This window comes from Meleagris gallopavo, chromosome 1, assembly GCF_905368555.1.
Source record: "Meleagris gallopavo chromosome 1, MGAL_WU_HG_1.1, whole genome shotgun sequence".
Lineage (NCBI taxonomy): Eukaryota > Metazoa > Chordata > Aves > Galliformes > Phasianidae > Meleagris > Meleagris gallopavo.
Window position 1 is genome coordinate 106,566,866 of NC_139404.1, and position 12,502 is coordinate 106,579,367.

Sequence of the window (12,502 nt, forward strand, 5' to 3'; positions counted from 1 at the left end):
TAGGAACTTCTCAGTCAGCCTTCATTATTTCACAATTTTCAAAAGACACCACCCCCCCCCCCCCCCCTTGTTCACTATAGATTGAGCACATATAGTCAAATACTACAGATTTTACACCTGAAAACCTAACAATTTACTGTGCCCCCCTCCCCTTGACTAATGTAGATATTCCAGTCTGGAAAACAGACAAAAAATAACTATCGGATGGAAAAAGCTCCTGCTAAATAAAGAGAAGCTTCATCTACTATTGATAAGCTGCCAAGAGTATGTGTGATGCTTTAAAGAAAACCCTGAGACCTGCTTGTCAGCTGGACAGCTACAAAGCAGATCAAGAGTTGGTTAGGTTTGAATGGAGAGGTGTGAAATAAATTATTTGCTCAGGAAGATAAATCATTGCAAAAGAAAGAACTGAAGAAAGAAATGAAGTAATCTCAAGCTGTTCCTCTAGAGTTCCTTAGATGAAGTGAGGCCTCAATAAAAGGTATTAAATTAAGTTTAATATCATGACAAGGGAAGTAAAACAATAAAAAGGGTGAGAGGGGGCTGTTAGAGGTGGAGCAGCAGTAAATGACAGCTATATTGATAGTAACCAGAACATTTTGCTTTAACTGATGAGAGTAGAGAGACTCAGAATGCAGCTTATAATATATTTAAGTTACTAAATATGCCTTATTCTGAACCTTTTTTGACTGTCCTTTACAGAAGTAATATTCACAGATTGAAAGAACTTTATTTCTATTCCCCTTACAATCATGAACAGGAACTAGAGGAGAAAAAATTCACTGACACAAAACGAGGCCTGTATGAATTTTTGAATGTTGTCCTTGATTCTGCCCCCGCTGCTCACAAACACAAATACCATTTCTTTGGCAATGTTATGATACAGTGGAATCAGAGCAAAGTATTCAATTCTGAAAACGGGTTTTAAAATGCACTCCTAGAAACTTTACCTTGAAAGACCCCAGAAGTTCATACAGACCTGAGTAGTTAACAGTTCCCAGTACATGTGGTGAAATGTTAATGCTAAGTAAGAAGTCATTTATTTTTACATTCTTAGAGCTATACAGAGCTTGTGACAAAGACATAAGCCAGATACCTCAGCTTCCTCTACTGACTTTAGTATTAAACAGTTTAAAAGGTTTTATTTTCTGACAAACATGTGCGTGTGTGCACTTGCAGTGTATTTTCCAACACAGGAACTAATTGTGGTTGTGTAGAGGAAAAGGTATGGTCTATAAGCTTTGGAATCATGATAGCTATGGAAAAGTACAAAACTATGTGCTCAACTATTGTTTTGGTGCAGAAACCTCAGGTTACAGCAATGTGTGATAAATAATCTGCACCCTTGCCAATGGCATGGATTGAGTTGTTCAGTTTTTCTGTTGCTTTTTCTCTCCCTTTATTTTGCTCTCTTCTCATTACCTTATCTCCCTTATTCCCTGTGCTCATAGTGTTTTCCATTTGCTATTGTAAAAGCAGAGAACAGAGGTAAACAGTGATCAAAAAATGATAATCCTGTACACTGCACACCACCTGCACTCATACTTTGCCTAGGCCTGACCCTCCCTCACCCAATTGTTCCCTAGGTAGATCAGTAACTTTTGAATACAGTTCCACACTGCTGGTCTTTCTCTCCTTATAGACAGCTCCTTTAAAGATAGTGACAAAAGGATCAATTATTCTGAAGCTTAGTTACAAAGAACTGAATAAAATGTGGTGCAGGGTGGAACCTTAGCTCAAGAGGAAGCTGTTTTTTCATTTCAAGGTCAGCTGCTGATCCTCACAATTTAATTGTCAATTGGGAAGAACTCGGCAAGTAAAAAGTATTCTGAGAACGGGTGAACAACAGAGAATGAGAGAGTAGACCCAACATTCAACACTCTGATGTTTACAGACAAAGAAAGATGGGCATTTTATGGATACAGATCATACAGGATGGAAGAATAGATAATCTGTTTTCTACAGTGATTTCATATTTTCATTGAACAAAGGAAGAGAAAAACCAAATGAAATGAGAATTATGTTGCAAACTGTTCACCTTTAATAAAGCTGTATACTGAAAGCTCATAAACATGGGAATACTCTTCATCCTTTTTCTTCTATTAGGATAAAAAATGACACTTGATGAAAGAACAGATCCAGCTTGTGTTGCCTCCTGTTTACTGGGCTTTGCACTGAAAGCCCAGGTGTCCTATTCTTATTCAAAAAGTCCCTTGGAACCCATGTTCTCCTCACACAGGGTATATTTTGGGTAGTTTCACCCACAGTGAAAATTGGGGGCAATTACTGAGTTGTATTCATATGAACTGGACTGAAAATCTATCACCAGGTGTTTAAAGTCTGGGCCAACAGGAATCTTCAAAATAAATAGGGTTTTTCACTACTAGGGAACTGTCACCCACATATCTGCATTATGTTTTTCCTCTCAAAACCCCCAGTGAAAAAAGCATTTTAGACTTTAGATAAAATAGGTGAAAAGCTAAAATTAGCATGATAAAAACGTTTTCAAATCCAAATGATCAAGTTTTGATCTAGTCAAGACTTTTCAGAGTAACTTTACCCAGTTTCAATGGGTTGTGTTGAACCTGCTTAGCCGCTTTCACCGGCACACTTTGTACATCTGATACAATAGTATATATCTGGCAGAAGTATTTACATCCATACAAAATTTAAATTTCTAATTACTACAGTAGAGATCTGTAGCCCTCTTCTTCTCATCCGTAAGTCTTATCCACTGTTACCTGTAACGTTCAGGACTTGTGACATGTGAGCATGCACAAGGCTCCACTGCCCTTACCATGCTGCCACTTCTCCTAGCCCTGAGAAACAGTTTTACAAGATGGCAGTTTTAGAGTACAGAAATGAGAGCCTCTAGATATTGAAGTGCAAATGCAGGCACGGTTCTCCTGCTACAGAAACCTGTAATGATGTAGAAGAATACATGGAAACAAAGAACAAGGGGAATGGTGCTAACTAATGAAAGACGACTGACTTGCAGAGTAATCAGAAAGCTACTTGATGGGGGGCTTTGAGGGATGTAATAGCAAAGGAAAAAAAATTTTAATGGGAATTAATGTTTTCAAAAGGAGGTAGCTTAAATTAGTTATCTATACTAAATGTATACTAAATTAGTTACCTACCTGTAATACCTGGTCATCTAAGGAAAGCCACAAGATGCATAGGGGCTGGGCCACCACTAGAAGTATAATGTTGACTGAGATGTCTAACTGTAAATACACATGGCTTTTCCATAAGTTGAAAATTTGGAGCATAATGTCTTCTGGCCACTAGATGCCACTAAATAGCTTTAATTATAAACCCAAATGATGAAGTGAGAAAAGTCACCGTGATTTATGGGAAAAATTCAGTATTTCTTCTGATGCAGCAACAGCAACATAAACAGCATTTCAAATAAAGAATCTTCTCATCAAAGAACAATAATTTTCAGTATGATTCAGATGCTACAAAGCCAGAGAGTACCTGCTTCATCCGTCGTGATGGTAAGCTCATTGCTGGCCTCACTCTTGCCTATGCGATTCTTGGCATACATGCGGATGTTATAAGTTGAGGAAGGGTGGAGATCAATGATAGTAGCTTGGTTTAGCTGAGGAGAAACATCTTTGGTTCTTTGAACAGAATCCCAAGAGTCTATTTAATAAGAGATTAAAACAAAACAGACAAATAAAACATAACATTAATGTTATTGACACAATTCTGCAGTTAAGCTATCTCATAGAGCAGGATATTGCCCATGATGAATTAACCTAGAAAACTCCCAGTGCTACAAACAAAAACCAAGTGATCACATTTCTTCACAGTTCTCCCAAGTCCTACCAGCGAGATGCTGTGAAGAATGGGATCTCAGCCCAGGGAGCACCAGCAAATCTGAGAGAATAGCTGCTCTGCTTCCTTTTCATTTGTTTGTTTGTTCATTTATTTTGAGAGATGATGAGGGCAGCACTAGACATGGAGCTCAGCATCCTCCAGAACTGATGCTATTTTCCTTATGTGTTAGAACACAAGAACACTTTAACACAAGGGGGATTAAAAACCTTCTTATTTGTTTGTATATATCTGTAAAAGAAGGACCGTACTGTTTATATTTATTGCTACTACTCATTTGTTTGTTACACTTTTTAATAAGTTCTCCAGACCTATAATAGGAAAAAGGATGGAAATTGGCTAAACACAGTAACCTCTCCATTTTATCTGTGCACATTCTTTCTGCAAAAAGAAAAACAGAATATTTTTAAAACATCCTCATATCTCTTATGAGTAGCCATCTATCATTTTTTTTTCTTACTGCAGTCTTACCAATGTTTTTCCTTTAACCTCTGCCACATCCTAGGGGGGATGCCGCTGGGGGCTCTGCAGCAGTGTTTTACAGTATGGGTCACTGTAGGCAAGATCACGGGAAGCTCAGCAGATAAGACTAGTTTAAAAATAGAAAGCTCGCTTAGATACAGAATATTTACAAATACTGTGTAAATTCTTTAGCTGTTGCTTGCTCACAGAAATTGCCACAATGACATCTGTAGCTTCACTGGTTACAGGTTTGTTAGGTGGTGTTTTTTGTTTGTTTGTTTTTTGCTTGTATGTGGCATAATTTTCCCAGAAAACATTTAGGAATCAGACATTTAAATGCTAATCAAATGCACTTGAATTTACTTTCACATGGTAACTGAGATTTCCAAAACTTCCGCTGTAGAATACCTTCGGAAGCTGTAAAGGAACTTTGCAGGGAACACTGCTAAAACTTTCTTTCAGTTTATTAACTTCACAGAATTTCCTGAATACACTACTAATCAAGTGTTGTCAATGTCCTGCACTATAAGTCATAAAGCTTGATACTCTCACCTAAAATATGTCACTTACCAAGTGCCACAGTAACCAGTTGCTCACACCTGAAGCTCCTCAAACCAAATGCTTCACAGGAGAGCGCAAGACCCCCATAATGTACAAAAATTAGAAGATTTCAGACACTATTTGGTTAAGAATTAGCTAGAAATGAGAGGCTTTCGATAGATATGGCTAATGAACATTATGTCTTTGTAGATCCTAGAAAACAGGAGAGGCGATGAGGTGATGAGATGATCTAGAGTGTGGTATGGTGATGCCCAGGCACTATCCTCAGCTAGTAAGAGAATCCTAGACCTGGTTAGCATGGCAACCAGGGATTTGCAAGAGGTCATGAAAAAATCTGGGCAGCTTTGAAGCTTGCTAGCTGTAAGAGGAAATCCGTGCTGAACTGTACAGTGGTAGTGACACTGGTTATTTCAGTATCCCTCAGAAATCCTGACCAACAGTTATGTTTGAAGTTCTACAAGCACAGAAGGAGACTTTGTTTCAGAGTACCATGTCAACAGGAAAGGAATTGAGAAGAAAAAGAAGAAATAAACACTTTCATTTTGAAGAATTTGTTAAGTTTCCCTTCGCTTGGATGATACAGTCTTTTAACATTGTCCATATATTAATAAATTGGTTGAGTTTTCTACTGGTTTGAAATACTGACCTCTGAGTGGTAAACTTCTGTAGTATATATGTAAACTGTTGAAATCAGCGACACAGATTTGAAAATTCTTGTGATTTTTTGTAGATGAACTAATGGCACAGCATGAAAAAAAAAGGCACTAAAACACACAGTCTTCTGTACTGCTAAATGTAGGCTCCTACTGTTTATTTATGACTAAGGCATAGATTCCAGGACTATATTTTGATGCATACATCCTCTTTTTGAAAGGGAAAACAAATCGAGAAAAACAGTCACTCCCAACTGAGTCAGTCTGTGGAAAAATTAATCAATTTCTCTCCAACACTGTTTTCAGTTGTTTTGAAAAAAAAAAAAAAAAAAGTTAAGAAGAAAAATTGTTAGCTTATTTTTTCTTTGGTAAAGCCTAAAAATATTTTCTTGCTTTCCGGTGCTCCATGAGGTATTAGAACTATTAGTTGTTTGCCTTTTTTTTCAATTGCTTTAAAATCTACTCAATTAAAAGCATTGAAAATGCACAGAAAACAAATTGCAACGGGCTAACAAAAAGCAACAAACCAACAAAAGATAAAAGTAAGCCTGGAATTCTTAATTTTTATCCATCTCTAAAATGTCACTTGCAGGTATTTCTCAGTGTTACATAGAATGCACACTGACAATGATTTATGAAAAATGTATGATTTTATGAAAACCAGCAGCTTCTCACCCGTTCCTAAAATAAAAGTTGAAGCTTTGGGATCACTCTTCAGAAGACTAATAGATCTGTTTGCTCTTCAATTCTAATTTCAGGAAAATGAGTGCCTCTTCCCACGCTGGGTGAGGAGGTGTCTTTGCCTTCGCTGCCATCTAGTGACACAGCCCTGCACTGCACCTGGCTGCAAAACCATCCTGAGGGAGCAGGGAGCACGAGGAAGCACGAACTACCGTCCTCTGCCTCCAACTGGGTCCTAAACTGAACTGATGTTCAGTCTGCACCTCAGTTTTCCATAATGGCGTCAAAAATAAAAAGGGTGAGGAGAGAGGCATAAAGAAACAACGACGTACCAGTTTTCATCTTCAATGTATTTGTACACTTCAGATGGAAAGGCCAGGTAGTTACACATCAATGGTATCAATGAAGGGTCAGGTCTGAGTGCCATAGGCACGTTTCTGTATGGGTACTGTGTCTAAGTACTGAAATGGCCTGAAATATTACGCTTCCACTATTCATATGGCACGTGCATTGCAACTAGACCATAAAGACACATCTACGTATACAAAGGGCAATTCCACATTCCTTCTAGAGGGTATTTAATTGGTCTTCATTACTAGCTAGTATGTCAGGGATAGACAGGATATGTGAGTTTAGTACCATGTAGCAAGTCCATGCATGATATGTGGTCACCTGAACATTCTCTGAAACAGAAAAGTTTTGCAATTTTCCTTCTTGAAAAATCTAGAGATGCCTCCTTCTGTACACCCATTTCTGAGTCCTCAGAGTGATCAGCACACACAGAAAATTTAGCATTATGCTCAGCATAGAAATCTACTTTTAGTTGCAGTGCATCACCCTGAGCAGCCTTGTCTAGCACTTGATCTAGCAGTTGGCAACCCTGCCTGTCTTAGGAGGGTTGGAACCTGATTACCATTGAGGTCCCTTCCAAACCAAGCCATTCTATGATTCTACAACATTATGCCTGGAAACCACTTTTTGGAGTCAAGTAATTATACCAGAGTTATACTATCTGATGAAGGGAAAAGCAGTGAAAAGAAAAATACCATACCTTCTTGTTTGTGAAGAAAGTCTGGAAAAATGAAACACTATGCATCAGAGAAATATTCTCCCGCAACAACAGAGAGCTTAAGATACAGTCCTTGTCACAGTTAGGCAGAAGTTACCTCTAAAAACATTGTTCTGGAGTGCTTTCTGGGCTGTATGAGCAAGGAACACTATAGGTTACAGAAGAAAGTTCTCACCATCCTACTAGTGACTTCGTACTTGTTGAGGTTTATCTGTATGACTTTGTGGCAGAAGCTTTTTGCCTCTGTTTTCTCAAAGAGAGAAAAGTGGACCTCCTAGCTGTTTAGCCCGGAGAAGGACCATGTTGCACCATCCAGTCACCTCTATACCCCATGTGGTCCCCATGACACCTTGTGAATTAGACTGCACGCAGACTCCTCATGCCCGTGCTTCCTGGTTTTGCACATTGGGTTTCAGTTTATCATGCATGCATTTGTGCTGTTCAAGAATGGATAACAGTTAAACAATTGCAATGCAAATGAAAAAGGCAAAAAAAAAAAAAAATACCACACAAAAGTCAACAATCTAGAGTGAGCTATGATTGGGTAGATCTCTTTCAAATGTAATTGCTAAATACTGCTTGTCATGTTAATTCTCAAAATGCTAATTATTTTGGCCATGCCTCTCTTCATGTTCCCCCCTGGCTTTGGCACAATCCAATTAGTCTGTTAGTCAGATGGATGCACAAAGGTCTCTCACCAGACAGTAGGACTGAAAAGAACCATCTACCAAAAGACAGGGGAGCCATGAAGATTGAACACTTCACACCTTGTTTGATGTCCCACATTACAAATATAATTGTTTAAATCAGGAGAAGTTTTAAGTAACCGTTTCAGTGTTTTGTCTTCTTAATAATTATGAAAAAAATTGTGAGCACGAATTCCAAAAATTGATGTTAATTTCTCCAAACATTCAGCCCCAGTCTGTTTCAGAAACAGAATATTTCTGTTGTTTGTAGTGAGATAATCTGCTCTTTACAGGATATGTCCTCAAGTATTTACCTTCATATACATGGAACAAAGCATGAATTCCAAAAATTGCTCTAGGAAAAGGGCTTAGGTGGAAAGAAAGGAAAAGAAACTAAGAAAAAACAAAGCTTGGGAACTTTCATGCATGTTCCTTTAAGGCATCCTTGCCTAGTTCATATCTCCAAAGCTTCAACTCCTAACCACAAACTCAAAGGGGAGTTTCTACATGTAACCTCTCAGTTATCATGTTCACCTGAACATTATCAATTTCATTTAGAAAGCCATGCTAAAATGGTGATTGATGATTTAAGACTTTTACTTAACAAAGTAAGGCAGAAAGAAAATACACAATGTAGACAAATGAAGGATAATAAAGATGGTTAGTAGAATATGTTTGTAGTTTTTAAATTTCAGAATTTTATGAACATTTTTACATCTCCGAAATAAAAAGACTATAAAAACACTGCAGCTTCTTACATAAACTGAGTGTTTCACTTAAACCTCCCATCAGAATTCCTATGTCCCTTTAAAAATAGTGCAACAAACTCCAACAAAAGGCACTATAATATAATTGCTCAGAGTCTTTTTAATCATACTTAGAATATAACAGTGCACTTCCATTGCAATCTTCCTTCTCAAAACATGACTCCAGGACACTGCTTATCATTGTGCTTAATTTTAAATATGATCCCACATCACAAATATGTTTCCAACATAGCTTGAATATTTTTTAGATTTCAACAGACAATGAACATTTTTGGGCTTAAGAAAAAGCTGATTTTAAAACATCTACCCAAACAGGAATATTTTTCCAAATTGAGGAGTTATATTTTTTTTCCATGGTAATCTCACTCATCTTGTTAGATATTCACTGATATAACTATAGGGTGACCTAGCAGAAAGGTCTATGCTTGCACTGCTTTTATCCTTTAGAGTATTTCTTACAAATTACTGAAAACTCAGCATGGTGCTTTAGCAAACAACCACACAATTTTTTGCAACTAGAAATTATCATAAGTACCCATGTTCACTGCTAATCTTCCAGGTAAGATGCCATGTATTCACATATTGATAGAAAATAGGAGAATATGATTTACAAAGGCAGGTATTTTTCTATAGGGTGAAACAGAAAATAATAATCAAAGAATCCAAATGGAGAAAAGATAGGGATCAAGAATCAGCTAGTAAAATCATCATTACCAACTATCACTTAGTATGTCTTTTTTTAGTAACAAAATTTGCCCTTCTTACTTGTCTCTTTCTCATGTAAATGAAAAAAGCAGCATTTGTAACACATAATGTTGTTACTTCCAAAAAAGACAACAAATGATGATAAATCTGACTGTGAAAGACTAAATAAACCACAGTAAAATTTTCCAATAGGCATTTTCAATTTATGGATTATCTTTTACAATACAAGTGCAATGATGAAGAGAGTGAGAGGGATTACTTTGGAGGAAGATTATTTCTTACCTGACTTGTTCTTGCATTCAATATCATAGCCAGTGATAGGGCTGTTTCCATCAAATCCCATGGTCCATCTGAGGGCAATGCTGCGTGCTCTCACCTCTCGGATTTCTATCTCAGGAGGGTCAGGGGGCTCTGAGTAAACACACATACAGAGTTTCAGTCTGAGGAAAGTTCATGTCAGTAACAAGATAACACTAATGAGCGTGGCACTGACACAGCTTACTGGAGGTAAGCTTTCATGTTGAATTCTCCAGTCACTCATTAGTATCCCAAGCCAGTTAATCACTCACTGAAGAATACCCAAGAGAGGAACGAAAAGGCTCTTTTCAACTAAGACTCACTGATGTAATATTGAATACTAACTTCTGTTTAACCTTCTAATATGCAACATGTAGTTGCATTTCCTTAAAAGTGCTGCGGATTGGACTGGGAAATATTTTTGCCTTGAACACTGTATTTTACAGATACTTCTACGGTTTCTACATAAAAGCTGGTGACAGAAATATTAATACTAAACTACTAAATTTGGTAGGAGAAGGGAGGAAGAATTCTGCCTCTTTGAGTATGTTTAAAGTCTTAATTTATTAACAATCAATTTTATGAGCATTTAAAAACCTTAACTACACTATAATCTCTTTCTACCTCTACAGCATTAAGGATGTAAATAACTGGCATTTGCACTGAATCTAGTGTCCTTTTAAATTGTCAGGGCAGTGTAAAGGAGCTCAGGTGTAATTGAGAGCCTGACCCAAATTCCATCTGAACTTGCTGATGGGGCTGCTTCAGGAGTGGACTGGATGACCCTTGTAGGTCCTTTCCAACTCATGATATTCTATGATCCTGTGATTAAACATTCAGTGAAAGCTGCAGATACACGAACTCTAGAGTGAGGGAAAAGAAATTTGCAAGTTCTGGAGACTGGCTGTGTTCATGCTCAAAGGCATACAACCGCAGGAACAAGCATCACAGAAGTAAGCAGTGGCCAATGGCCAAATCCTGCCTCTGCACTGCATCTCAAATACTGTCACCTTAGCTGCTCCAGAATTTGTTGTTGTTTGCCTGAGTGAAATCCTGCAGGAGGGGAAACCCAGCCCCAGGCAACACAGGTTCCTAGAGCTTGTGTTGTACAGACTGATTAAAATTTATTTTGACTGATTAAACTTGAAATATTTTGTTTGTCAAAACACAGTAGGTTTAATAAAATCAGATTGTTTTTGCTTTAGTGGGGTTTTAAGCACATTTGTTCTTTTGAAAGTGCAACCCTCTATCCCATCCCCCCAAAGTAACCCTCATGTATCCACTCTTCCTACTGAATATGTTAGTTTTAAATATCTTTAGTAGATCATAAGCTAGTGTATTTAAGAAAAAGCTCTGCTTATTAATTATACAGATCTAGAAAGACTCTGGAGCTTATCCTTTGTTTTGATCTAATTTGTAATGCTGGAAAATGAGAGACTGAGAATCTTAATGCAGCTCCTCATTTCTTTGACAATGAGGAATACGCTTAATTAGGAACCAGGGCCTCCCTCCCCCAACAGATTTCTGAGCATGGCATACACTTACTGTACTACAATAGCTGTGTATTTTTCCTTATGTTGTCCTCTTCCTACCTTGCACAGTGAGCTGAATTATTCCACGATCCTCCCCATAAGAATTGATGGCATGGCAGGAAAAGAAGCCAGAATCTTCACGCACAGTTGGCAAAATCTATAGGTGGTTTGAAAAGAAGTGATTGATTGAACAACATGCAGAGAAAATAAACCAACAGCTTTTCTGTATGGTGCAAGAAAAATTGTACAAACTATTTTACTTGACAGTAGTAAATAGATATTGTATGTTATACTCTAGCATACATATGCACAGTAAAGCATCCAAAATAGTAAGGCTTATCAAGACTAGCAACACTCAGGTTAAGGAAGCAGGCTATCAGCTCTGCATGTGTAGAGAGGAGTTGGAGCATCACCTATTCCTGTTGCTTCTCATTAGGAGCCTTGTTTCCAGTCACTTGTAAGTTTGCCAAGCATTTAACAGTTGGCTGAAATTTTCCATACAAAATGGTGCCTCCTGCTGCCTCCAAAATTTTCCAGTTACTTCTGAAAATAATTCAAGTGGCTGAAGTCTGTGTGGAGGAAATAAAGGTTCAAACACTGCTGGTGAACCCTGCAGTATTCAGCTTGATGCCTCATAATAAAATTTGGGTGGTCTTTCTTTTCAGTTTGTTATTCAACAACATAGAAAATTGTATTTTCTTTACATACATGATCATAATGATATTTTTCTACAGGACCACTGCATCATTCAAAGTACAGGAGAGAGAAGATTCTATAAATGAGCAGATATTCTGAATGCCATTTTCTTATCATTCAGTGTGCTCTCCACACTTTATTTACTGCACACAGTTCAAACTGTGCCCTGAGGATAGACTTATTCATTCTCTCAAAGCATTTTCTGTGCAATACTCATTTCAGAAACATGAGGGAATGTATTTTCATAAACCCTGACATCATGAAGAGTATTACCACCATTTTGTATGGGGAATTAAGGAACCAGACATATGATAATGTTTGTGGCTGCTTGACAAGTTGCCACTTATTAGCTCAGCCATCGTAAGTCCTTATGCTCTTTATTCCTCAGCAAAACCAAGGTAATATGAGTGCAACCCTTATTTACCACTGGCTAAAACAAAGGTATTTATTTCCCTCTTGCTATAAGGATATTGGAGAGTTACCATCTGAGATGTGGTGACTGCTCAGATAAGTTGGATATGTGGCTGAATTTTAAGCTAGAAAAACAAAA

The 12,502-nt window shown here is 37.6% G+C and overlaps 1 protein-coding gene across 2 annotated transcripts in view; it reads right to left on the reverse strand.

Annotated features, from left to right (window-relative positions):
- The window catches only part of DSCAM (DS cell adhesion molecule), a 441,807-nt gene that overhangs the window by 91,382 nt on the left and 337,923 nt on the right, over positions 1 to 12,502 (reverse strand). For both annotated transcript variants that reach the window (XM_085208737.1, XM_085208749.1), the window contains exons 13-15: positions 11,317 to 11,413; positions 9,710 to 9,838; positions 3,481 to 3,648 (exon numbers count right to left, since the gene is read on the reverse strand). In XM_085208737.1, coding sequence (XP_085064863.1) covers positions 3,481 to 3,648; positions 9,710 to 9,838; positions 11,317 to 11,413 — 394 coding nt within the window. The remainder of the gene's footprint in view (positions 1 to 3,480; positions 3,649 to 9,709; positions 9,839 to 11,316; positions 11,414 to 12,502) is intronic.